Raw genomic sequence first — 26908 nt, forward strand, 5'->3', positions numbered from 1 at the left:
TCCCTGGAGACATTCAAAACCCACCTGGACATGTTCCTGTGCCCCCTGCTCTGGGTGTGCCTGCTCAAGCCAGGGGGGTTGGACAAGGTAATTTCCAGGGGTCCCTTTCAACTTCTAACTTCCTGTGATTCTGGTCAAAAATAATGCTGTAAAAGAAAACTAACAGCTCAGCGCTACGTTGGCAACTCTGAGGAGCAAACCAGGCCGGGGCCTGCCTGCGACATGGGAATCATAGAATGTCCTGAGTTGGAAGAGACCCACAAGCATCTTAAAGTTCAGTTCCTGTCCCTGCACAGGACAACCCCAAATTCACACCATGTCTCTGAGGGCAATGTCCAAGTGCTTCTTGAATAGCATTAGGCTTGGTGCCATGACTACCTCCCTGGGGACCCTGTTCCAGTGCTCCACCACCCCCTGGGGGAAGAACCTTTTCCTAATGCCCAACCTAAACATCACCTGGCACATCTCCCTGCCATTCCCTTGGGTCCTGTCGTTGGTCACCAGAGAGAAGAGATCCGTGTCTGCCCCTCCTCCTCCCCTTGTGAGGAAGCTGTAGACCTCGATGAGGTCTCCCCTCAGTCTCCTCTAGGCTGAACAAACCACGTAACTTTTAGCCGTTCCTCATACGGTTTTTCCCCTCTAAACCCTTCAACAACTTCGTGGCCTTTCTCTGGACGCTTTCTAGTAGCTTTATATCCTTAATGTACTGTGGTGTCTACAACTGCACACAGTACTCGAGATGAGGGAGGGAGAAGGAGAGCGGCCGCAGCCACCACCGATTTCCCGCCCTTCCCGCCGTCCCCACAGGCACGACCGCCGTCTCGCGGCTGCCGCGCTCGCGGGACGAGGTGGCCCCACCCCTCCCGAGGCAGCCGGCCCCGCCCAGCGCCGGCCCCGCCCTTCTCGGCTCCCGTAGTCGGCGCGGGGGTGGTGCGCGCGGCCGGGGGCCGCGGCAAGATGGCGGGCGTGCCGGTGGTGCGCATCAGCATCGAGTCGGCGTGCGAGAAGCAAGTGCAGGAGGTGGGGCTGGATGGCAGCGAGACCTACCTCCAGCCGCTCTCCATGTCCCAGAACCTGGCGCGCCTGGCGCAGCGCATCGACTTCAGCCAGGGCTCCGGCTCCGAGGAGGACGAGCCGGGCTCGGCGGGCCGCGCCTGGGCCGAGCCCGGCGAGGCGGAGGATGAGGAAGGTGAGGGGCGGCGGGCCCGCGGTTCCCTGCCGGCCTGCCCGCGGCTGGGCCCGGGGCCCGAGCTTTGTGGCCGGGCTGCGGCGGGCGGAGGAGGGCTGCCGAACTGGGGCGGTGCCCGGTGCCTCCCCGCGTGGGTGCTTCCCCGGGGGTTGCCGCGGGTCGGGACAGGACGTGCGTGGTCGAATCTTGGCAAGTTACAGCCCTAGAGTGGGAAAAGACAGATACAGACGTCGCGCCGTTATGCTGTATTTCGTGCCGTTGTGGCCTGTCTGTGGTTTAAGAATAAGCCTTGCACCGTACCTGTTTACAAGCCTTTGTTTGTCCTTCTTTTGTTTCATTTTAGGGCTGGTGAAGTTTCAGCCGTCCCTCTGGCCTTGGGATTCAGTGAGGAACAACTTAAGAAGTGCTTTGACTGAGATGTGTGTGTTGTATGATGTTCTTAGTATTGTCAAGGATAAGAAGTTCATGACTCTAGATCCAGTTGTGCAGGATCCCCTTCCTCCAAAACAGGTATCTTGTACCTAGTTGTGTGGGTTTTATGGCTTGATACTAATGATTTTATTTCACAGGAATTTTTAATGTATGATACATACAAGATTTAGTAAATCATTCCATGTGATGTGCTGGTACGGTGCTTTGTGGGTCAGGGGAAGGCTGATCTCGAAGGCCTCTGTGCTGAACCTGCAAGTCACAATGCTACTTGCAGCTATATAATATTGTCATGAAAGTTACTCTAAATAAGTTACTGAATATCCAGCAAAACTAAGTTATTAGTCGCTATCAATTAGCTCCACTAATAATAATTTTTTGAGAAGATACAGAAGGTTTTTTTTCCTTTATTTATTACTAGAATCCTCAGTTTCTACAGCTGATTTCAAAAAAGAAGTCATTAGCTGGAGCAGCTCAAATCCTGTTGAAAGGTGCAGAAAGATTATCCAAATCAGTTGCAGAAAACCAGGAGAATAAGCGACAAAGAGACTTCAACTCTGAACTGCTAAGACTGAGACAACATTGGAAGCTGAGAAAAGTGGGAGACAAAATTCTTGGTGACCTGAGCTACAGAAGTGCAGGTAAACAGTAGGGTCTTCTGTTCTTCTCAAGAATGGGTATTTATATTTTACAGAAAATTCTTTATAACTGGAAAGGCAGATGGAATATTTTAAATAACAATATCAGATAAAATATTACTATAGTTATGAGACAATTATCAAAAGAGGAAACTTGTTTTATTATCAGGGAAAATATCCTGCCATCCTCAACTTAAAAAGTGGTTTTAAAAGTTGACTGTGTAGGGTTATAGTAAATATTCCTCTACAGAAGCAATTCTGTACTGACAGTGTAGTTGATCAGTTGTCAGGTAGACCTTGTAAATCTTTGGGTTTTATCTACATTTGGTCTGTAAAGCATTTCTAAAAGATTGAGGATCATCTTGTATTTTTCTCTGAGTGAAGACAGATTTATTATACCTATTATTCCTATGCTTGTGAGAAATGATACTGAGAATATCTATTTTTTTCATGGATCACAGTGAGACAAGGTAACCAGCCTAGAGTTCTAGTGCCAGTTATGGAGTGAAGGAGTGAATATGGAATCTCACCAAACGTACGATGTAGATACAAAGCAGGCATCTGAACTGGTTATGTTGGGCTCCAGTTGTCAATATTGTAAAATTTAGGTTTATTAATTTTGTAGATGTGACTGTCATGGTTTAACCCCAGCCGGCAACTAAACCCCACACAGCTGCTTGCTCGCTCCCCCCTGATGGTCTGGGGGAGAGAATCAGAAGAGTAAAAGTGAGAAAACACAGGGGTTGAGATAAAGACAGTTTAATACGTAAAGCAAAAGCTGCACACGCAAGCAAAGCAAAACAAGGAATTAATTCACTCCTTCCCATGGGCAGGCAGGTGTTCAGCCATCCCCAGGAAAGCAGGGCTCCATCACGCGTAACGGTTACTTGGGAAGACAAACGCCATCACTCCAAACGTCCCCCCCCTTCCTTCTTCCCCCAGCTTTATACACTGAGCATGACGTCATATGGTGTGGAATATCCCTTTGGTCAGTTGGGATCAGCTGTCCTGGCTGTGTCCCCTCCCAGTTTCTTGTGCCCCTGGTGGAGCATGGGGAGCTGGAAAAGTCCTTGACTAGTGTAAGTGCTACTTAGCAACAACTAAAACATCTTCGCATTATCACCACTGTTGCCAGCACAAATCCGAAACAGAGCCCCATACCAGCTACAGTGAAGAAAATTAACTCTATCCCAGCCAAAACCAGCACAATAGCCCAGGATATGTCTCTTTTTAGATGATTTATCCTAAACTAGATGAACCTTGCACTGGATGTAAAAGGAATGCAACCAGGAAAGATGTGGACATCTGCCTTTATCAGTCCCACCCAAATGACTGGCTGCATGGCTGGTCTTTACAGACTGAACACTGTCATAGTTTGAAGACTGCAAGGCAAACATCAGCAGCATTCCTGTAAATCAGTAGGGGTGTTGCACCTTAAGCTACTTGCTTGTAAAACTTGGGCAGATAATTTTTTTTGTCTTGTTTTAACCACATACCTTTTTTCTCCTTGCCTACTTCTGCTGACACCATTTTGAAACACTGTTGGCTTTCTCCCATAACTGTGAAATGCTACTTGCTAACTTACTGTAAAATATTACATATCACACACTGAAGGACTGAGATGCTGTTGTGCTGAAATGAGCTTTCTAATTTACCTGTTTTTTTTAAGAATTCATTAAGAAATTCGAGTCAAGTGCAACTGTGGAGGTTTGGAAACCTAGAAATAAGTATTCTTCCAAAAGGAAGCTTCGTTATTTGCAGAAGATGCTTTATAGTATGCGTGTCTTTGCCTTTCCTTTCTTAGGCTCCCTTTTTCTTCATCATGGCACATTTGAGGTGATCAAGAACACTGACATTGACTTGGATAAAAAGATACCTGAGGATTACTGTCCTTTGGATGTTCAAATTCCAAGTGATTTAGAAGGATCAGCCTACATAAAGGTTTGCCAGAGAAACTTTGGTAATATAGCATGGGTTTTGTTGTTATTCGCATGCTTGCAACAAAGAACAAACATCAAATAATGTTCTCTTTTGCCTAGGTTTCTATTCAGAAACAAGCTCCAGACATTGGTGACCTTGGGACAGTCAATCTTTTTAAAAGACCCATGCCAAAATCAAAACCAGGTATAGCTAGCTGTATGTTGTTTTCTGAGCACATTCTCAAGAAATTGGTCTGCATCTGATGTTTGTTTGAAAATTCTAGCCTGAAAGAAGAGCGAACAAGAATATTCGTATTTAAACTGAAATTTTCTGTGTAGGTGCTGCTCGGGCTTTGGAAAGATGATGCTTTCAAAGTGTACTCCGTCAGTTTTTCATATGTATTTACTCAATTTCTGAAATAAAACTGCTAGGATTGTATTTTAGGTATTCCGGAGCACATTTTGTTAGTCATTAAGAGTTTGAGCACAAAACCAAAAGCAAACCAAGAAATTGGCTCAACCGGACTAAATGTCCGTTCACTCTTAACTTTGCCCAAAATGCATCATTTGTGTCTGTTGCTCATAAGTTTTCTCTGAATCTGAAAGTGTGCTGGCAGCATGCGCATTAGTTACCAACAGCTTTCCTGGCATATAGTAGCTTGATTGATTTTAGATGTGACAGTATCTGAAGGGGTAAACCTTTGGGATTTAAAAATCATCCATAACTCTCTAGGATTAAAAGGAAGTGGCAGGATTTGATTTCACAGTGATCTGTGACACAGGCGCTTGTGCTGTCTTGAACATAGACAGGATGTTGTATTAAGTAGGTGTTTCATATGGTATTTAGGGTACAGCATGGAGCTTGTGTACTTACTCAGACCAGAATCTTCCAAGAATTTTGGGCCTATAAACCCTGTGAAGCTGTTGTGGTTTAGCCCCAGTCAGCAACCAAGCACCACACAGCCTCTCGCTCACTCCCCCCAGGTGGGATGGGGGAGAGAATCAGAAGGGTAAAAGTGAGAAAATTCGAGGGTTGAGATAAAGACAGTTTAATAGGTAAAGCAAAACAGTAATAGTAATAATAATATAATGAAAAGGAAAAGCAAAAGCTGTGTGCACAACCAAAACAAAACAAGGAATTCACTCCTTCCCATGGGCAGGCAGGTGTTCAGCCATCTCCAGGAAAGCAGGGCTCCAACATGCATCGCGATTACTTGGGAAGACAAATGCCATCACTCCAAAGGTCCCCCCCTTCCTCCTCCTCCTAGCTTTTTATACTGAGCATGACATCATGTGGTATGGAATATCCCTTTGGTCAGTTGGGATCAGCTGTCCCGGCTGTGTCACCTCCTCTCCCCTCCGGGCTTCTTGTGCACCCAGTCTTGTGTACCTGGCACAGCATGGGAAGCTCTCGACTAGTATAGGCACTACTTAGGGACACTTAGCCGCTACTTAAGAATAACTAAAACATCAGTGTACCATCAGAGCTATTCTTATACCAAATCCAAAACACACTATACCAGCTACAGTGAAGAAAATTAACTCTATCCCAGACAAAACCAGCACAAAGCACATAAATGAATTTAGTGTTAGTGGGTGGTTCGTTGTAGAGTGAATTTATTAAAGCTAGAAATATTGAAAGTAAATTGCAACTTAAGCAGGGCTTCATAAGCAGAGTTCACAAAACGCCGGGGAATGTAATAGGCAGTTCCAGAAGGGAGGTGCAGTTCACAATATACGTATATGTAAAATCAAAGTAAAAGGCACTAGTATTATCATAAACTGCTTGCTTAACTGAGATAAAATTCTGAAAGTACTCAGTTTGGATAGAAGATACAGAATACCTATCTTAGTAATTACTCATAGCTACTGCACAGTATCTGGTGTCTGAAGCTGCCTTTGTAGCTTCTTTTTACTCTTTCCTTTTCTAAGTGTTGACTTATATTTTTCAGGTTCTCCACACTGGCAGACGAAGTTGGAGACTGCACAGAATGTTCTTTTGTGTAAAGAAATTTTTGCCCAGCTGTCACGAGAGGCTGTTCAAATTAAATCACAAATTCCTCACATTGTTGTGAAAAATCAGATAATCTCCCAGCCTTTCCCAGGTAGGAGACTTTTTAAGACTTCCTAACCTACGATTATTTGCTTAAACATGAACTGAAATTCTTGGGCAGGGGGAAGTAATCGCCTTGTTTTTCAAAGGTTTTAAAAAACAGAATTTCCCAGAATTTGAATTTTGCTTGCTAATTTTAGGAAAGTCCAACTAATGCACTTTAGTTTCTAATTTACTCCTATTTTATTGTGTGGATTTTGATTTATTTTTCTTTGTGATTGTGGGTTTTTGTCAGTAACTCCTGTCAACTGTAATGTGATGTGCATATTGCAGTTCGGAGCTGTGCACGTCATTGCTCCTGGATTGCATGGAGGTGAAACTTAAGACTTGGGTGAATGGGTCTTCAGAAGAACAGAGGCTAATATTTTTCAATTAGGATAATTAAACGGCATGAAGATGGCTGAGTCAGCTGATGAATCCTCGACTCTTACAAAGAATACACAATTGATTATATCACATGAAGAACATGTTTCTGGATTTTTTTAAAGTGTATATGATGGTAAATCACTCCTTTTGGGAAGGAATAGGGTTCTGGAAACTCTTTCTTTTGTATAGAATGGAGTTATAGAAATTGGCGTGAAATGCACCTAGTGATTTATTAGTTGGACTGTCAACAGTTCAGTGAGTAGCAAATTTTACTTGCCTTTGGTGTTGTGCTGTCCAACATCATTCTTCGATTGTTCTCTGTAAAACTACTGACCGTAAAACATGAAGAAAAAAGCAGTTCTCAATAGCCTGCTTGAAAATTGTCTGTCCTCATTTATTTTTTAATCTGCTTTGTGTAGGTTTGCAGTTGTCTATTTCTCTGTGTCACTCCTCCAATGACAAAAAATCACAAAAGTCTGCTTCTGAAAAACAGAATCCAGAGGATCATCTCTATGTTCTGGAACATAATTTGCATCAACTTATCAGAGAGGTAATGCATTTATGGTCAAGTATTGAAAAGGTTTTGGGCTTTTGTTCAGAATTCTAGTGTGCAGGACTGCTGTAACAACAGAGTGCCACTAGAGGTCAGTCACTTTCTAGCCATTCGAGTAAGGCAATCTACCGTTCAATTTTAGTCTATATGTATATTTAGGGAGTTCTTTACTAAATAAAGAATGCTAGTAGTTCTTTACTTAACCTCGGGCCTGGCAGCTCACTTCAGAAAGCAATGTTTTTCCAGTACAGCTCATCAGTCTCCCTTTTTTCTTTGTGTCTAATTAATGCTTGAACAAGTACTTTAAGTGAGCATCTGTTCAGACCATCCTCTGATGAAGACAGGAAAATCAATTACCATAATAATTTCACTTCTTTTGAGCTCCACTTCTCTGCTTCAGTGTGTTATATTCTCATAAAATCTAGCAGAAGTACCTAGGGTAGAAGTTTGAGGTTGTGTCTGTTCAGGAAAGGAGCACAATTTTAGAAGTCTAAGCAGTTGTGAAACCACGTTTCAGAGAGTGCTCATCTCCTTAGAGCATGGCTCTGCAAGTCACACAGTCATGTGGAATAGTCCAGTGTTTTAAACACTGAACTAGGTTTCGTGGAGCTTTGGCTCAGTGCCCAGCTCTGTTGTGAACTTCCTTTCTTGACTTTAAATAGGTTGCTAAATCTTCTTGTACCTCAATTTTTTTAAAATTTCTAAAATGCTTCCTTTATTTTTGTTTGACCATTCTGTCGGTCTCCAAAGATGTATACAGGGCAAACTTAGTAGTAGGAGCTACTGCCATACTACCAAATTTTTGTTAGCTAGTACCTTTTTTAAAAATCACTTTCCATAACATTTGAAAGACCTGCATAAACAGGGGAGGCGAAATATGACTATAAAGCTGGCTTTAAAGTGCTGTCAAGTTTTAGAGTAAAAAAGTTGCCCTTTTTAAAAGTACACACACTTTAAAAACCTGATGTGAAGGAGCGTATTGTAGTATAGACACTTATTTCTTGCAGATATGTTATTTGGTCACTTCCTTTTATAACATCTGTTGTTTGTTGCAGTGTCACAAGCAAACGCTGAGCTCAGCAGTGATGCCACATCCAGCTAGTGCGCCTTTTGGCCATAAGAGAATGAGACTTGCAGGACCCCAGGCTTTTGATAAAAACGATATCAGTTCTTTACAGTCAAATGAAGGACTTTTAGAAAAGATAATAAAGCAGGCAAAACATATCTTTTTGAGACGCAGGTAGGTCACAAGCTATTCTTGTTACAATAAAATGTACCATTATGTGGAATAAAATTGATCTTTTTTCAGTGTTCTTAAAAGTAGCTACTTCTTCCTTCGCTGTTAAAATAGTCTTTAAGTACTAAGAACTGATAACGTACGAAGAAATATGAACAAACAACACACAGCTATTAAGAAAAAAATCATATTTCTTTGAGATCTCTGTGACAGTTATGACATGGGCTGCTGATAATTGTTCCTGCTTTTCTTAAACTGCATAAATATTTTTTAGTGTTCTTTTCTGTACAGTAGCTGATGCTGAGCAGTACCGCTTTAATGCTGCTGTGAAATTACTGAGTAAACGAGTGTGCTTCATTAGCACCCGAATGGTGCTGAAATAGAACTTTGATCCATATGTTTTTGTTAAAATTTGCCTTTTTTTGTGTGTGTGTGTGCGTGCCACAAAAGAACGCCCACAAACTAATAACCTACTCATTTTCTTTAAACAAGATTTCAGCATAAACTGTCTAGGTTATTGCATGTGGAATATATCTTTATCTTCTAGAACTGCTCGAACCATTGACAGTCTGGCTAGTCGTATTGAGGACCCTCAGATTCAGGCCCACTGGTCCAATATAAATGATGTTTATGAATCCAGTGTTAAAGTTCTAATAACTTCTCAAGGATACGAACAGATATGCAAGTAAGTATGAAAATGCATGTATCTTTCTAGTTGTAGAAGCATGCAGCGATAGCAGAGTGTATTCAAGTTGTGTTTAAGTATGAGCCTATTATTTGTGTGGGAATGTTTGTTTTTGAGTTACATGGGGACCAGCCACCCTAAGAAAACTCCTTACCCACTTTACACTTTAATGAAGAGACTTAGTAAGTCATTAACTAGCACAGTTTCATTTGAAAGAAGGAATTGAAGGTGAAAATGGCTGTTTAAGGGGGGATTTACTTTGGATAGAGATAGCTGAATATCAAGTATCTTTGTACGTGCTGGACCCTAAACTTCCAGTCTGGTCATGGAGCCCTAGTCAGTGCTTAGTCCTAGCTTGGTTGCATAGGTACTGAAATGGGAACTCATGTAATTCATGCTATTATTTATGCACGTTGGCATAAAAATAAGAGATTTCATGTTCCAGAAATAAATGTCTGCATGCTGACCAGCAGTGAATTAACTGATGCATTGACTGTGGATGAACCAGTTGTTTTTACCATTTTGAGCAGTCCTCTCTGGCTGTGTCCACAGTGCAGAGCAGGCTGCAGTCATTGCTGCAATTTGCAGCCTCAGTTCCAGAGTACATACGCTGCCCAAGTCTTGGCTGTAGGATAGAGCAGATCCTGGGTACACACCATTCTCCCCTGCACCTCTGGAAGGAAACTTGGGCACAGTGGCAGGTTGGGAGCTGTGAGGCACCTCAGGAGGTTCCTTGACCTGAACAAGCAGTGGACCAGGTCTGGGAACACCCCACAGAATGTGTCCCCTGCAGTATAGAGGGAGCTGTTGTGGTGAGTGATGAAACTGAACTGTTTGGAGTTGCTGTTGTGTTCCATAGGCTTTGCACCATCCTCATCTTAGACTTCTTGTCAATGAATGGGAGGGATTCTGTGTTCTTAGTTTCCTGTTTTCTTAAGTGTTGTAATGCATTTTGAATAATATGCATCTTGTCTTCAAAGATCCATTCAACTACAGCTGAACATCGGAGTTGAACAGATCAGAGTTGTGCATAGAGATGGAAGAGTTATTACGTTGTCCCATCAAGAGCAAGAACTGCAGGATTTCCTTTTATCTCAGGTAGACTCATATACATAATTCTTCCCTTTCTTGTAGGGTTTAGGAAACAAAAGAACTTAAAATCTCACCTTAATCTATGTAGAAATTGTTAGAACTTTCAAATAAAGTTAGTGAAAATAGGAAGGTGGGTGTCTGAATTTTTCAGTATGTGTATATGGTGACTAGCAACTGCTACTAAAATAAATGCCAGTTTTTACTAAGGTCAGTAGTAGTAACAATTTTTTCCCTCCCATTTAAAATATATTTCTTTATGCTACTCATTATGGGAGCACTAAGATTTTTGCTTACTTTAGAACAAGTCAGTGAGAGCCATAGCAGACAATAAGGTATTCAGTATATGAAACTTACTGTAACCAAGTTGTGTCTAGAGTAGAGCTCTTAATGAGCCCACAATTACTGCCGTTTCAACATTGTCTTGCTAATGTTCGCTTTGCATCAGCCATTACTAAATCAGCTGATACTTGAATGAACTGTGTTTTCTTAATTGCTTAGAACAAACTGCTGGTTTTATTGAGAAGTGACAGTCTCTCTACTATGCATTATAAATAGCCAAAATGCAGGTCTTTAATAACAGTGGTTGGCCTGTTGCAGTTACATGAAACTCCACCACACAGAAAACAAGTTGAAACAGATTCTGCTGAGCATATCCTTTGGTCAAGGCTTTCAGACTTGTTCACAAAGAACTGCTGAACAGTGCTAGATACTTTGTTGTTATAAGTGTTAAGTCTTGATACAGAAAAATATTAGCATTTAAACTTCTAAGCTGTTAAAGCTCAATGCTTACACTTGAGTATTAATGGAGATAATCGTGTATCTGAGAACGCCAACTTTCTTTTTCCTGAGTTTGCTATGATAATACTCTTAACAGATTTTATATATTTTTACAGCAGAGGTCTGATTTCCGTTCAAAGAAAGTATTATTTCAAAATTTGTTTCACTTTATTTAGATTTCAAGAACTAATTTAAGGTTTTTGTAAATTGAAAGCAATACTTAAGTGCATAGGCCTGTATACCGATGAAGAATTCATCTAACCGCATAGCATGCTTAATACAATGGTATTCTCTGTCTGCAAAGGAACTAGTCTAAATTCGAACACCACAAAGCTCTACTAGCACTTACAGCATATATGTTAAAAAAAAAGTTCCTCTGGAACTAGAGAACTTAGAAGACAAAATCACTTCTGTAAGTAACTACTGTACAGCAGAAGAAAAAATGCTTGGTAAAACCAGTAAGCAATTCTTTCTGTGATGTGCAAATATTGAAGAGAAGACAAACCTGTTGTTATCTTTCAGATGTCACAGCACCAAGTACATGCAGTTCAGCAGCTTGCAAAAGTTATGGGATGGCATGTGCTGAGTTTCAGTAATCATGTTGGTCTGGGCCCGGTGGAGAGTATTGGCAACGCATCAGCAATAACTGTAGCATCACCAAATGGAGACTATGCCATTTCAGGTAGTGTTTTCTATTGCAAACACGTGGAAAATCTTAACATTCTTAAGTGAATACTGCAGGTTTTGTAAGTCTCTTTCTGAGATTGTTTCTAGAATATTTTGCTATAAATTGACGTAATTCTATAAAAGTCTAGAAACTATCTCTTTTGTATATGGAATTGACACCTAAATAGAATCAATACTTTGCCTGGTAAGCCAGTTAATATAAACCTGATTTAATTTACACAAGCCTGAAAATATTTTTTAGAATTAGCATAGAAAAAATAGATTACAGAAACCATCAAGATCCTGAGCAGAAGGGAACAAGGCAAACAACAGGATCACAGCTTTGGACTTAATGAGAACAGAGTTTGGTCTCTTTGGGGATCTTCTTGGAAGAATCCTACGGGGTGGAGAGAAGAGGTTGGTTATTTTTTTTTTCAACGATCACCTCTGTCAAGCTCAAGAATGGTCATTCCTGTGTGCAGGAAGTTGTGCAAAGATGACAGAAGGTCTGTGTGGATGAACCCAGAGCTCATGACTAAACTCATGACATAAAAATGAAGCTGCAAAAGATTATAAGCAGGATCAGTTGACCTGGGAGGAGGATAGAGACTGTCCAAGCATGTATTGATGGAGATAGGAAAGGTAAAGCCCATCTGGAGTTGAATGTGGTGAGGGATGTACAGGGCAACAAGAAGAGCTTCAACAGGTATGTTAGCAGCAAAAGGAAAAATAGGGAAAATGTGGGCCTGCTGGTAAATGGGGGGAGGACCTGGTGGCACAGGGCATGTAGAAGGCCAAGGTACTCAATGCCGCCTTTGCTTAGACTGGCCTTAGGGAATCCCAGGACCCTGAGATCCATGGGAAATATTGGAGCAAAGAAGGCTTACCCTCAGTAGAGGAGGATCGAGTAGGAGAACCTTTGAACAGACTGGACATACACAAGTTCACAGGACCTGGTGTGATGTATCCATGAGTGCTGAGGGAGCTGGCTGATGTCATTGTAAGGCCACCCTTGGTCATCTTTGAAAGGTCATGATGATCGGGAAGGGTTCCTGAGGACTGGGAGAAGGCAGATGGCACATCCTGTATTCAAGAAGGAGAATCTGGGGAACTACAGTCTGGTCAGCCTCATTGCAATTACTGGGAAGATGAGGCAAAAAAACCCAGTCCCGGAAACAGTTTCCAAACATTAAGGAGAAGGTGATGGAGAATAATCAGCCTTGATTTATGAAGAAGAAATTATGTTCAGTCAGCCCTGATAATCATCTCTTTGTAGAAGGCTAGCTTGGTAGGTGAGGGGAAAGATAACTTATCTCTGCATATTTATAACTTATCTGTCTGCTTATTTAAAAAAAGCAAACAAACAAACCACTGCCACCCCCCAACATCAAAACACAAAAACCCATCCAAGCCAACAGAACACCACCACCCCTCCACCAATCTTGCAGATTTTTGTGATTAAAAGCAGCAGCTATCAATGAGTGACTTCATTCCTGTCTGAGATAAATCCACTAGAAACAGTATCTTTTTGATCATGTTTTTCAACAGAACAATAGGGAACATAACTAAAGTAAGAATCGAGGGGGAAAAAGAACCCTTTGCCTTTCCTGTCATCATTAGGGGAAAAGAAATGCATTTTTAAAGTGTACGTGTGGGGTTTTTTGTCAAATGTTTCTCTGATTTGCTCTAACCAAGAACATTCAGTGCTAAAGTAACAAAATCATAGAGAAGTGGGAGATGAGAGAGAGAAAATTCAAAAACTTAAAAAAAAAAAGGTAACTTCCCTTATTTGCTTTCAGCATGTTTGGAATTGAGTAGGAGTAATGTGTAGTATACATGAGGAAGGATATCTAATGAGAGGAATTCCTACAGTGTAAAAATGCTCATAAAAATCTCTGTTCATCACAGTACGTAATGGTCCAGAAAGTGGCAGCAAAGTTATGGTTCAGTTTCCACGGAGTCAGTGCAAGGATCTCCCCAAAGGCGATGTACTGCAAGACAGCAAGTGGAATCACCTTCGGGGGCCGTTCAAGGAAGTGCAGTGGAATAAAATGGAAGGGCGTAACTTTGTCTATAAAATGGAACTCCTCATGGCTGCCCTGACTCCATGCTAATAATTTGTCAGCCTCTCCGAGGGGCCTTTGAGTCATCGCTGTGCTGCGAACTATGACTGCCCGTGCAGCAGAGGGAAATGGAAGCTATGAGGCAATATAAGAAAGCAAAACTGAATTATTTCCTGTACAGATATATCCATTGTCCTGTTTGTAATAAAATGTTTTTCAATGCCATGTAAAATACAACTTCTTGGAAAAGTTCCTTGCAGGTGTATCGTTGCAGATTTCTCTACGTAGAGTAATATAGCTGAGCAATTGATTCATTTTTCTTTTATAAAATTGAATGCAGTACTCCTTTGCTGCATGAAAGGTGTCTGCTCAGAGTCATTCCCTTTCCCTTCATGCCCCTGTATTTTCTCAACAGATCTTTGCAAGTATTTCTTAAATATGAAAATTATTAGAATTTAATTGTGCTACCGATAAGCCTTTTAGTGGCTTACACCACAGGGAATGGCAATTGTTGTGGAAGCTAATGGATGTTGATTAGAAGTGAGACAACAGAGGAAAGGCAGAGCTCCCTCGTCAAGAATTACGGCTAAACAAACCTTAAGATTCAAGGAACAGTCTTCACTGCGTGACATTCTTGAGTTGGTTTTGTGTTAACTGCATATTGATGTGTCTTCCGGGTGACCCATTTCTTTTTAAGAGAGATATTTACTTAGCGATTTGTTTAAGTTGAGAGCATTAAGTCACAGCTCGTGGCAAATGTCTGTCCTCTCTGATGCCTATAAATGAGCCTGCGTGGTGTCAGTTTCTTTGTGTTTTCTGTCCTTGTTTTTTGTGAGCATGTGGAGGAAAAGGTGTTACTCTGCTTGCAAAATGCTGACAATTTGAGTTTGTGGGTGACTTGTGTAAATTCATGTCTGGATAGAAGCAGGTAACTCATGCAGTAGACTCTCTCTCTCCACACTTGTGCTGGGATTTCCCCCCCCCACTGTCACTGATTATCATCCCGGGAAGCAATCATATCTTCCTGAAGATCACCTCTTTTGAGTTCTTTTAAAATAAAAAAGTAATGTTTTCCTCTTTTTTGGTTGTTAATTGTAGCCTTCTTGAAGCTTCTAAGTGTTGCACAAAGCTTTTCTTTTGTTCAATGATTAATTGCGAAAGGTGTTTTTGAAACCTCTCTGTGACCTGGTTCAGGCGTACATCTGTATAGTATGTTATGAGGGGGGTGTGTGTATATATATGAGAACTTCTTGCACATAGAACATGTTTGAATTGAACATCATACCTGTATGGTGACAGTTGTTATGTTGCTGTATTCTTGAGCAATAAGGAGTAGTTGTAGGAAATACATGTTAAGCAACTGCTTGTGGTAAGCTGCTGCTCTGTGTATCCAAAGCAGCTATTGTACTTACGTTGGTGTTTGCCAGTGTAGAACATTTTATTTCATTATTTTATTTCAGTTCCTTGAACTACTTGCTTCTGTGCAACTGAACTATGGAAGAGAAAGGATTTTCCTTTCAGGCTCTGATGAGTTACCCAAGACAACTTACAAAATTAAAAAATAGTAGTTGAAAATAGTTTCTTGATCTTGAAAGATGGGTGAATCTTATGGAACACCTATGATGCCAGGTCCCATATTCCTTGGCTAGCAAATGCTGTATGATTACAGGCAGAGAGGGATTTTGTTCCTTGGTGAACAGTTCAGCCAACAGCCTGATGCATCTGTTTGTGCATCTGATTATATAAGGCTGTTTGACTCCTGGCAACACAACAAATCTTCTCTCACTAATAATTAGAAGATGAGCTTACGAAACTTCAACATGTCTTTACACTTCACTGTTCTTAACCTAAATTGACAGGTCTGCATGTAACGATAGCCTTTTTGTTAAATAAGCTCTTCATTACCAAGTAATGGGATCACTGTGGAGCTATTAGGATTTCGTCGTTGCAGGATTTGGCCCCTTCTGAAAAGAAACAATGGGTGCAAGAGAACTTCTCTTGTGTTACAGAATTGCAAGCACTGCACATTATCAGTGAAGACATTTGTCACAACTTCCAGACCTAGCTACAATAAAAAAAAAATGATGACCTAGAATACAGAGGCATTCCTAATTTTAATGGATAACAGACTGATGAGGCTTCTAGCAGAGTGACAGTCTTGAGATTCTTGGTAGTGCATCTTTGAACATGAAATTAAGAAATTAGTGGATGATTAAGACCTTTACAATTGATTGCCAAAACAATCTTGTGAACCTGGACATCTCTTTAATTAAAGTTTAAATGCAAAATGTCTTAATCCCTTTGATCGCTTGGAATGCTCCAAATATTAAATTTGCTGCTATTCTGCATGGAGTTTACAACTGGAGTAAGAAAAACTATTAGTTTCTAAACTTCTACTTTAACAGCCTGCCATAAGATTTTAGATACTTCAAGCACCTCCAGTGTAGCAAGAAACTGCCAGAGTCAGCTTAACCTCATGTTCTGTATATCAAATTTTATTGACATTAATAATACATATTGCAAACATCAGTTTAAGAAAATGTGAGTATTTTATAAGTGACCCCTACCTATGTAGAGCAAGCATGTTTAATTCTGGGTAAAATTCATGGGTGAGAAATTGTCTATAAGGAAAGCAATACCTAGGCTAACTGTACTCTTAAGTCCTCACTGAATATTATTTGAATCCCTGTTGTTCATCTAGGCTATTGCTACCTAAAAGTGAGGTTGGCACCAGCGTCAATAGCCAAGGATGGGTGCCTGAAGTTGCTGTATCTTTAGCCAAGCTGAGGGAGGTAGAACAACTGTGCTAGTTGGAAACTTCTTACTGCTGATACAGTGCGTCTTTAATTTAAGAATTTTAAGTGGTCATTTCCTACTTTCATCGCAGCTTTCAGATATTCTAGTTTAAAAATGTAAGTGATCTCTACAATTAGAACAATGCATTCAAATGGTCATTCATGTCTCTACACGTTTCCTGACTTTTCCTTTGACAATTACAGTATTCAGGTCAGTGTTAGCAGATAATAATGGTGTTTCGTGTAAACTGCACTTTTCGTCCTTTCTGAATAAGTCTGGCAGTGCACCTGCTATATACTCAGCTCAGCCTAATGCATAACTTCACATTCACGCTCTAAGATTTAGGGATTGAAAAAAAATAATCTGGAACAGATAAACAGAAGAAAAATTTAATGTTTTCCATATGCTATATGGATACTTTGCAAAATGCTTTAAGCTTGGTGATTAAAAAAGACGCACTTGTAACTTCTGTGTCGTCAAAGGTTAATTTGCTCAAAGACAGAAAACTGGTAATAGATACTTAAAGTGAAGAATTAGAACTTAGTTTGCTAAGCTGTGCTGTAGCTGGGATATATATATTTATTTTTTTTTTAAGTTTCTCACCTTTTTTGACCTCTTACCCTAGATGCAGGAAGGAGCAACCAGCTGAACCTGGTACCCAAATTTATAAGTGAGTGAGAGTCCCTTTGTACTATAAATGGCCAGTTCAATTCGGGGATGGTTTTTAAAAAGTATTGTTTACAGGGTGCTTTGGGAAAAGCCTGTTTGTATTGTTACGCACTTGGTGAGAAATTCTTTGGTTTTCCAGATCTAACCTGTCCTACCTCTGCACCTGAGCATCACAGTCCCTGACCGGAGGGGAAGCTCTGTCAGCCTGTCTTGTGTTTGCATAAGGCTTTTATACGAGCTGAAGTGTGAGAGAGTACTCAAGTAGCAGCAGTTCAGCTCAAAAAGCCGCATGGGAATCTGCAGAGAGAGTCTAGTCCATGGTCTCTTACATGTTCAAAGTTTATTTCACACTGCAAAATTCTTCTCTTTACAAAAGCAAAACAGAATAATTTGAAGCTCGGTCAGTTTGGTGCTTTCTTGCTCACAAAAGCAGATGTTACTCTACCCAGAGATCTGCAGGTGGAAAATGTGTGATATGCAGATTCAAGAAAATACTAGTTAGATCACTTCATGTTTTCTTACAACATAGGAAAGCAAAGGTGGCTTCTCAACAGGTGCAATTTCAGAACTGTATTTGTAAATAGATTTCAAAGTAATGCAGTTTTAACTTTTCTTCCCAGATAGACTGTTTGTTGGTGGCGTAAGTTTGCAAAGGGCTCGACATCTTTCACAGTGAAACTGTTCAGAATTTTGCCACCCCACTGGTGTAACATATTCAGTATTTTCACTGACCCCTCTAGTCATTATGGACAGCGTCCTCTTCAGTGCCTGTGTGTAGTTCCTTGATTAACAACGTTTCCTGGTAATGTCACAAAATGTGTGTTAGTATCCTAGGGCAGTGTAAACAATTTGAAACATAAATGGGGGAACTTTGACCAGCTCCGTGTTGTTTCAGTCTGCTTTGTCTCATGAAGAATTACAGTTTGTCTTCAGAGCTTCAGGAAATTCCTTATGCCCAAAAGTGGCAGCAAAGGCGCAATAAACAGGATTCAATCCTTGCAATTAATTTTTTAATGTAATACTGTAATTAGACATTAAATTTATTACATTGAAGGATGCTAATGGCTCCTCTGTCTGTAATAGGAGATTTGCTGTAGCCAAAATGTGGGTGCCCTTCAAGACCATGATCATTTCCTTTATGGGTTGATTTTAGAGGCTTGGTTGGTTGTTTTTAAGAGTGGTAGAGGCTGTAGATTTTATTAATTAGCCACAAAAACGTGTTGGTGCTCAGCATGAAAGCATACTCGTTTTTACTTTGACCTTGGCTAGCAGAGCCAAAGTCTTAACAGGTCAAAACAGCTCCATCAGACACAGCTGCTTTCATGTCTAATTAGCTTTGCAAGTCAGGATGTTTCTACAGTAGTCACAAACATTTCACCTTTTAGGTTTCTTCTCACATTCCTTGCCAATACTTTCTCCTGAGGTAGAATTGTTATTTTTGTTATGAGGCAGTCCTTGGCTAACACTCAATGGTTTCCAATTCGATCTCTTCAGTTGTACTTGCTGCAAATAAAAGGATGTTGTTATTGATTGGCAAATAGATCGGAAGGCCAGCGTTCCAAAATTAACAACGCTGTGTTAATAGCTGAGACATTTTGAACTTTTTAATATTAGCTCAAGCTTACTCATCTACAATTAGGTTTTAAATACATATTTTCAAAATATTTAACTGCATAAAGAGTCCCTCTCAGTCTTTAAAGTGACGCTGGTTTCTTCTAATACAAGACTAAAGGCACTGTGAAAACTAAAGTCCATAGGGCCGGTCCTTATACCTCTCTTCATGACTTTTGAAAGGAAGGCTCTTCTAAGGTGGAATTGGGGCAGAAGTCAGGTCCCTGCTTTGGATCATGTGCTAGGAGATGATGGAGCAAGTCTACGGAACTGTGGTTTTCCTGAAGTCTGCCAAACAAATGGATTTGATTTAGACCTTGTAAACCACTGTATCTGTAGGAAGATTGGCTTTAACTGGAGGACGGAAAGACTTTATCTATACAAAAGCCTGTATATTCTGGCATGATAGGAAAATTTTCAGTAGCTACAGAAGCTTGTCAGCACTGTGTGCAGCATGGAAACAGCAGCAGCCCTTAGAGACGTAGGTGAGTGGCAGAAAGGAAGAGACAGCTTGAGCCAAATTAATCTCTTCTCGTATCAGGTTTTGCAGAGTTGACACAAAGTCGAGGCCATGAGGCTTAGGATTCTTGAGTGTGTTGCTCTAGTAAAATACTGATACTTAGGTTGCTTGTTGTAATGTAACAGCTGAAGCAGTGCTTATTAAAGAAGAAATACAGACCTTTTACCTACAGGGCAAGAAACCACTAGAAGACCTGCACTTACAAAGGGAGGTAAATGCTTGAAATGTTTTTGAAGTGGTAAAAGAAACCTCCTGTTCCAAGGATGTGTGCAGACCTTGAGCCCAGGCCCATAGCGCGGCACCTTGTCTTGCTGCCTAGGCTTCAGAGTTTCTTCTCTAATATGTGAATGTTCCCTTCAGTGCAGCCCTTGATCTGCTGTTCGTGACTGGTGTCTTTGGCGCACGTTAGGGAGTCTGCTTTTGATATTAGTCAGTGTTCATTGAAGTCTGCAACTGGATCAAACATGAGGACAGATGAAAGGGGGGTTTGAGAGGAGAAAAAGAGGGGCACTTCTCCATGAAGTGGGAGACCCTCCCAAGGGCCCTTTGAATGTTTTCCCTCCAGAGGTACCCTTCTGGTGCAGACCTTGAGAGCACTGCTGATACTCTCGACTTTGTCTCCTGCCCTCTGATGGGGGGGTTACTGCAGCTCTAGCCTTTTCTCCCTAAGTTTTGCAGTTAGCAATGTTAGGAAGTGTTTTGTGGTTTCTGATGTAAAATGTGTAATGTAGATGTCCTGTGGATCATTCTGCAACTAAATACGTATTATTCAGTTGTCTCAGCTAGTAGAGAGGTGAACAGGATAACTGAACTGAGCCCTTCCAGTCTTGTTTCTCAGTGTCCCTGCTTAGCACCTTTATGGCTCAAATCGCAAGTGAAATTTAGGATCAAAATTCAGACTTCAAAACTCTATACCTTGACTGCATTCTTAGAGAGGTACCTGTTAGTTTGTGTGTCGTCGTCTTCTGAAATAGATGCAGAGATTTATTACACAGCCACATGAAGCAGATCAAAATAGCTGATACTGCAGCGAGAAATGCAAAGAGAACTGCTACAAAATGTAAATCTTCATAGATAATCTCTGCAGGAACGACAGAAAAAATTAATATTATGAAATTGATTACAAGCAGATTAATGTTTAAACACAGGGTAAAGCCAAGAACTCCCATGTAGTGTGTACCGTAAACGTTGACTATGATGGTGCCGTAGGTGTTGGTTCCATACTCCTCCGTTACAGTGATAAAATAGTAGCCAGCATCTCTCATACCCACATTGAGAAGCTGTATAGAGCCATTTTCAAAAGTAGTCACTCTGTCCTTGTAGACTGTGGATATGTTGACATAATTCCCACTTTTCCACTCAACAATTTTGGTGGTGCCCCAGCTCGACACATGCTTCCATTCAATGGTGGCGATGCCTCTGCAAGAGTATTCAACTGAGAGCAAGATGTTTTGTGCCACCGTTGCGTTGATGTTGGGTTGTGGAACAACTAATGATACTCCTCCGGGAGCTGAAAGACAAAGGAGGGTGAGAGTGTGGAGGTGATGCTGCAGCAACTGCCCAGGGCAGGATGGGACCTCTGGGGCGTGAGTCATCCTGCCTATCTCAGTGGTCTGTTTTAAGAAAGGATGCTTTACAGTATCTCTTTCTTTCTGCTGACTGTAAGAGGAACGCACATACTTAAATTAAAGACTAAATACACATTCTGAATTGGTGGTAGCAAGGAGGAACTTTTCCACCACACAGAAGTAGTTGCATGTGTTCCAGTGTTTTGATAACCAAGAGGAGAGATTGGAAGAGTCTTTCTGGGTAAGGGAGCATAACATTTTCTGAAAACTGAGCAATGCTTTTGTATTCATCAGTAACTAGCTTTCCTTTAAAATCCTGCATTTGATTGGAAAGTTTAATCACCACAGCCAAGGTAACACATTAATTAATTACCATCCACCAAAAGCAAGAACTGTAGCAGGCCTAAGTATGTAAAGACATAGCAAGGACTTCATCATGTTTTCAGGACGCATAATCAACATTTGAGACAACAACTTCTTAAAGGCAGCTTAGTTATACACCAGTGCAGATAAATCACATGTAATAACGGTACACTGTTTCATGCAAAGTCAGGGGCTTCATGTTCCTGATGATTTCCAGGCAAAAATGTGCATGAAAGAATATTTAATTCTCACCTGGTTCCTACTGGTGTGGTTACGGAGATGTTCATAACACCGTGAAACAGAACTGACCATTTAGTTTAATGTGTAACTGCAACAATTTCTGCCTGCGTGTGGGTATTTCTGCATGCAGATTTGGATGAACAGCAAACATCTCAGTTCCAATTGGCATACATTTTTTTAATAATTAGTGGCATGTATGAGACTAGAGACTGAAATCCTGTTATCTACCCACAAAAATCAAACCAGACAAAAGGCAGATAAAGCACAGAATAAGCCTCACAGCTGAATGCCTTTTCCTGGTTTGGCTTGGAGCAGCTCACCTGCTCTCTTCATATCGTGGGAACAGCCCGACTGCAAGAGCAGAACTGAACAAATAATGCTGAGCTGCAAACGTCTGTAACTCAGGAAGGACGGAGGACGAGATCCTCAGCTATGCTGAAGGAGCACAAAGCAAGACCCCTGGGGATGCTCCTGGAGGTTCTGCAGAGTCTTCAGGGAAAAGAATGGTTAAAAAGGGCAAAGAAAAAAAATCTCCAAGGGGAAGACATTATTTCTTTAAAATCTTATCAAAAAAGTAAGCACCACCCCCCCCATGGACAAAACCCCAGAGCAACCACGAATCGGGAGAGATGGGTAAATGCATTACAAGCTGACTTTGCTCTGTTTGGGATCCCTAGCAGAATTCAGAAACTCTGCTGGTTAAGGCAAGTCAGGGAAGCTCAAGGAGCGAGTGATTCCAGGTCCTCACCTAGGGGACCAGCACAGGAGCAAGGCCCAGCCATTCTATATTTTTTAAACAAGATAGGATTTAGGCTTTTTCCAATATAACACTCTTGGGATTCCCTCTTCGTGTGCATCTTGTCATGCTCGTGACGCCCCTGTCCCCTTGTAGGGACACCATGCTTTCCAGTAGCCCAGCACGTCCTCAGCTAAGCTGTGCTCTGTTGTTGAGCCTGCGTGCAGGAGAGACTAACCAGAGCTGTGAAAAGGGGGTTTGTGCCAGCTAGAGAAACAGAACAGACGGGAAACTCTGGTAATCACTGCAAATTGTTCTAATTGTTTTCTGCTCCATGTGTTTATTTAAAGGCCTTTTGCACTGTCTCTGACCAGACCAGACAGGAGCTCAGCGTCTCACCACAGTGACTCTTCTATGTTTTGATAAGGGCATGGCTTTGTTTTGAATATGTGATTGCAAGGTAAATGTTAGAAAAAAAAAATCCTTCCATTAAATTACTTTAAACATTTTCTGTCCCTATCCAGCACACAAGGCCAAAAAAGGCAATGTAATATCTAACCATTCAAAAATATTTTTAATATGCAGTCTGCCTAGATCACCTGAACCGGTCTAATCCAAAGAGAGCTGCATCAGCCTTGAAAGCAAACATCACACCCACTTGCAGCACCCTACGCAAGGCCACTGTACTCTGCTGGTTACAAAACCAGACCCTTCGCACCCAGTAAAAACACGCACCGAGGAGAGCAGGGTACCGCTGCCACTCGAAATGCGGTAAGTTTGCTGTCCCTCGCATGCTGCTGCTGCCCACTGAAGTATTTGCCTGGCCAAGAGTCAAAGCTGGAAGCGTGGCTCCATGAGCCAGACCTGGCTGTAGCAACGCAGCCGGGCCTGCAGCGTGCTGGGGAGCAGGTGGAAAGGGTCTGGCAGCGAGGAGCCTCCACGCAGGAGCTAAAATGGGGAGGGGGGAGCAGCTCTAAAACGGAGCTCTGCAACTCTGGACACAGTTCCGTGTCCTGCTTTTGCGTCACCTCGATGACGAAGGAGGCAGCGTGACGTGTCCAAACCAAACCCCGGCGGCACTGCCCACGCCAACTCTCCGGCACGGGGGATGGCTGCAGCCTCCTCCAGCCCCCGCCTGGAGAGGCCCGGCCGACCCCGCCTGCTGCCCACTCCCCACTCGCCCCCCGTGGGGTGCCGGGTTGAAACCCGCCTACCCTCTTCACCACCGCGCTTCCCGGCGCGGCCCGAAGCCCTTCGGGCGGGTTAACGGGGGTTTGCTTCCTCCTCCTCGCCTTGTCCCCTCCGTGGCTGGGAAGGCCGGGGGGAGCGGCGGCTGCTGTCCGGGCCGTGGGGCTCGTCCCCCCCGAGCCGCGGCTCCGCGCCCCGGGCTGGCAGCATTCAGCTCCCCCGCTTCCTCCGGGGAGCGGCAGGGGCGGGGATGAGCCTCCCCGGGACACTTCCAGCCTGCAGAGAGCAGCGACGTCTGCCTGAGCCCCCGTCAGGCCCGTCCCCGTCCGCCCCGGCAGCTCTCCGGGCACTCCCGGTGGAGGCCGGGTTAGGAGGAGCTCTCGCCGCTCGCCGGCAGCGCGGCGGGGGCCGGGCCCGAGGCCCGGGCCGGGGGGGGGCGCGGCCGCGCTCTCCGCACCGGTACCGGGCGCTGGGGCTGAGCCGGGGGTAGCGCGGCGAGGAGGAGGCGGAGGGGAGAAAGGGACACTTACTCTGCAGAGCCCACCCGGCGGCCAGGCAGAGGGTGACGGTCCCCACGACGGCGCCCCGTCCCCGGCAGCCCTGGAGCGGTCTCATCAGAGAGCAGCCGATGCCCCAGGGGTTGCATTTAAGCGGCTGGGCCGGCCAGCGCGGCCGGACCCCGCGGGCTGCTCGCCCCAGGCCTCTTCCTCGCTCCTCTCCCTCCTCGTCCTCCCGCGGCGCCGGGGCTGCCCGCAGCTCCCCGCCGGCGCCCGCCGCACCGGCCCGCGGGCTCTCCCACGCCTCACCCCCCGCGATCCTCCGATACAGATTGAAGATGCAATTGGCTGAGGAAGGGAAAGCGCTGCCCGGCCGCCTGCCATCGCCCCGGCCAGGAAATGAGCGCTAATGGGCCGCGGGGGGGGCCGCGCGGCCCGGCCGGGGCGGAGGGACCGAGCCCAGGCGTCGGGGGACGCGGCCGTGGAGGCTTTTGTATTTTTTGTGTGTGTGCGATCGCTAAGGGAACACGTACCCGCAAGGGAAATTTCCCTTCGGGGTGTTAAAAATTTTATTGCCCCCAGGAGCCTGGCGATGGTGCAGGTGGGGTGGCGGGGCTGGACGACATCACCTCCGTGTCCCTGGGGCCATCTCAGGTGGCCGCGCTGGAAAGTGGTTTCCATCCTACCGTACCCAGCACAAGCACTGGGTCCTCCTCTATCCCTTCCACCGTCTTCCAGAGGAGGTCCCCGGAAATGCTTTTCCTTCTTTCAGAATGCATGGGACAGTGAGAGTTAGAAAGAAACATGATTAGAAAACAGAGAGCTGTCCCTCTGACTGGCGAAAGGGTTACATGGTTACATGCCGGGGTGGCCCTTTCGCAGGTCTTCCGCACCCCTCTTCCTCATGTTTCCCCCTCCTCAAGTTTTCTTTAGTAGGGTGTGGACAGAAGAGAGACACCTCAGTCCGCTCATCAGCACAGGCTTTTCAGGTTGGGTGGGAGGGAAGGGCAGCTCCCCACACAAGGGGAGACAGCCGGGGTCTGACAGAGCCCTCTGCGCCGGCCAGCCATGCCTCCCACTGCACTGTATGGCCTAGTGCGGGTTTCCCTACGTACCGCTTGTCTGTGAGAATGGCAAGTGAGCCCGGTGGGGGTCAGCATGGCCGAAGCACAGCCCTGGGCAGGGGGGTCCCGCAGGCGTTCTCCAACAAATGTGATGCTGTCATGCAGCCAGGTGAAAGCCTTGATGTGTCATTAGGGTTTCCTACTTGCACACTTCAGGGGGGACTTCACAGTACTTTGGTCAGGTCTTGGCAAGAGAGGGCACAAGCTTCATGGACTCCAGGGTCCTTCTTCTATTCAGGGTGCAATAAAAGCTCCAGCTTCCCTGACTTCTGGTGCATCTCTTGAAGCTTCAGCGATGGGAGTCAGATGAAGGGACGGGGAGGAGAGATCAATGAAGATATACTGCCTGAATATTTGATGTCATTTAGGTTTTGCAGCCTGCTGTGGTTCTGGGGGTGTCTGAAAGCACGGTTGCACTTCATCTGTGAAGGCAGCCTACAAAGCGCTTCCCCGCCACCCCACCTGTCTGAGCTGCTGCTGTGCTTTGCCAAATTCCATTTGCTGTGTCAGGCCAACATCGCGTCTGGGCGTCCCTGCTGAAAATGACATCCCCAGTGGCAAAATTTCTTCCTGACCCCATTGCTTCATGGCAGTTTTATGCCTCAAAGCATTAAAAAAGGTGTCATGGCAATGTAAATTTATGACATTTTCCTTTTTAATTTCTTTAAACTTTTATTTAAATTATTTTTGAGCTCTTGGCCCAGTGACCTATTTTGGCAGCACAACATATGGGGCATATGCTCATATAAAATGAGCTTTGAGTAATTTAAAATGTATCACACTGGTTGCATCGATTTAATCCACTCTATTGGAAAGACAGGTGTTAGTCATGAAATTGAAATCCAGGTCTTGGCAGTTTTGGCTTTGCAGCATAGATCAAATGTTCAGTCCTGGGAAAAGAAATGAGTGTTTGTTTTCAACATCAATAATTAACAGCAAAGAGCTTTCAGATTCCTTCTTTTTAAAGGGAAAATTTTTAAATGTCTAGAGGTTGGGTTTTTTTAATATAAACTGCACCTCAAGAAATACAGTGACACGTGACAAAATACCCAGTATTAAGAAAGCATTTGATCAGATTTTTATAAACCCTGTTTATCTGAAAGCCAGTTGGTTCCTCTCTCGCTGAGAGCCCATTGCAAGCAACACTTTCTCCCGCTGTGCTGCAAATATCCCCTCTGCAAAGGAGGAGGTTTCTCTTCAGCAGAAATGTGTCAGGGTGTGAAAGAGCAGCAATGGGTGAGCGCTTCGGGCAGGGTGGGAGCCCCCTGGCAGGGCAGTGGAGCAGTGGCGGGTGGGGGGTGTTTCTGAGGCAGGCTTCCCACTAGCAGCCTGCAGAGGAGCATGGCCATGGCGAGCAGCAATGTAGGGGCTGGTGTTGGGCACCACCAGGTGCAGCCCCATCAACAAGTGACTGCAGACCATTCACCTGACTTCAAGGAGTACCGATGTCAGCTGTATTATTGATTAACAGCCAGTCTAACCAAATTTAACCTTGGCCCCTCTGAGTCCTCCCAGCATCTGCCTGCCTCCCAGCACGGTGAATGCAATGGGGGTTGGCCTTCAGCAGATCTCTCCTGCTATTGGGATGGGGTTTGAAGAGGATGCTGTGGACGAGCCAGTGGTGGGTCCTGGGTGTCAGTGCTTGGGCATCAGTGCAAGGCTTCAGCCGTGGAGCTGTTTCTGCCGTGTGGGAACAAAGGGGTGTGCCCTGCCCGGCTCTTCTGCAGGGATGCTGGTTTGGTAGCTAACTCAGAGTAACTTTACAGGAAAGCCAGACTGGAGTGTTGGTCCTGAGATTACTTACCTTGGCATATTCATGGTGTATTTTCCTAACGAAGTTTTTTATCAAAATCCTGTCTGACCACATTC

The 26908-nt window shown here is 43.7% G+C and overlaps 2 protein-coding genes across 4 annotated transcripts; one reads left to right on the forward strand and one right to left on the reverse strand.

Moving 5' to 3' along the window:
- Positions 1-898: 898 nt before the first annotated feature.
- On the forward strand, positions 899-14807 carry MED17 (mediator complex subunit 17). 2 transcript variants are annotated; one of them, XM_075081327.1, is made up of 12 exons: positions 899-1189; positions 1533-1699; positions 2040-2259; positions 4061-4197; positions 4296-4380; positions 6128-6280; positions 7074-7204; positions 8263-8447; positions 8992-9129; positions 10110-10227; positions 11521-11680; positions 14143-14308. In XM_075081327.1, the coding sequence occupies exons 1-12, from the start codon at positions 958-960 to the stop codon at positions 14184-14186; spliced, it is 1770 nt and encodes a 589-aa protein (XP_074937428.1). In that variant the 5' UTR covers positions 899-957; the 3' UTR covers positions 14187-14308. The 2 variants fall into 2 exon arrangements, with proteins under 2 accessions (XP_074937428.1, XP_074937419.1); XM_075081318.1 differs by having other exon boundaries at positions 900-1189; positions 13573-14807.
- Positions 14808-16209: 1402 nt separating this feature from the next.
- VSTM5 (V-set and transmembrane domain containing 5) lies at positions 16210-24315 on the reverse strand. Of its 2 annotated transcripts, XM_075081342.1 has the most exons (5): positions 23445-23532; positions 21815-21983; positions 20504-20833; positions 20264-20404; positions 16210-18695 (listed from the first exon to the last, which is right to left on the reverse strand). In XM_075081342.1, the coding sequence occupies exons 2-5, from the start codon at positions 21825-21827 to the stop codon at positions 18652-18654; spliced, it is 528 nt and encodes a 175-aa protein (XP_074937443.1). In that variant the 5' UTR covers positions 21828-21983; positions 23445-23532; the 3' UTR covers positions 16210-18651. The 2 variants fall into 2 exon arrangements, with proteins under 2 accessions (XP_074937443.1, XP_074937451.1); XM_075081350.1 differs by lacking the exons at positions 21815-21983; positions 23445-23532 and adding an exon at positions 23949-24315.
- Positions 24316-26908: the final 2593 nt, after the last annotated feature.

This window comes from Phalacrocorax aristotelis, chromosome 1 (genome assembly GCF_949628215.1).
Source record: "Phalacrocorax aristotelis chromosome 1, bGulAri2.1, whole genome shotgun sequence".
NCBI lineage: Eukaryota > Metazoa > Chordata > Aves > Suliformes > Phalacrocoracidae > Phalacrocorax > Phalacrocorax aristotelis.

Bases quoted from the DNA above. Each gene is read 5' to 3' on its own strand.
- MED17 (XM_075081318.1), top strand. From the start codon at position 958: ATGGCGGGCGTGCCGGTGGTGCGCATCAGCATCGAGTCGGCGTGCGAG. The intron at 4,381-6,127 runs GTATAGCTAGCT...TATATTTTTCAG, and splicing joins CATGCCAAAATCAAAACCAG to GTTCTCCACACTGGCAGACG. The intron at 8,448-8,991 runs GTAGGTCACAAG...TTTATCTTCTAG, and splicing joins CATATCTTTTTGAGACGCAG to AACTGCTCGAACCATTGACA.
- VSTM5 (XM_075081350.1), bottom strand. From the start codon at position 24,033: ATGAGACCGCTCCAGGGCTGCCGGGGACGGGGCGCCGTCGTGGGGACC. The intron at 20,834-23,948 runs GTAAGTGTCCCT...TTTGTCTTTCAG, and splicing joins CGCCGGGTGGGCTCTGCAGA to CTCCCGGAGGAGTATCATTA. The intron at 20,405-20,503 runs GTACACACTACA...TCGTTCCTGCAG, and splicing joins CATCATAGTCAACGTTTACG to AGATTATCTATGAAGATTTA.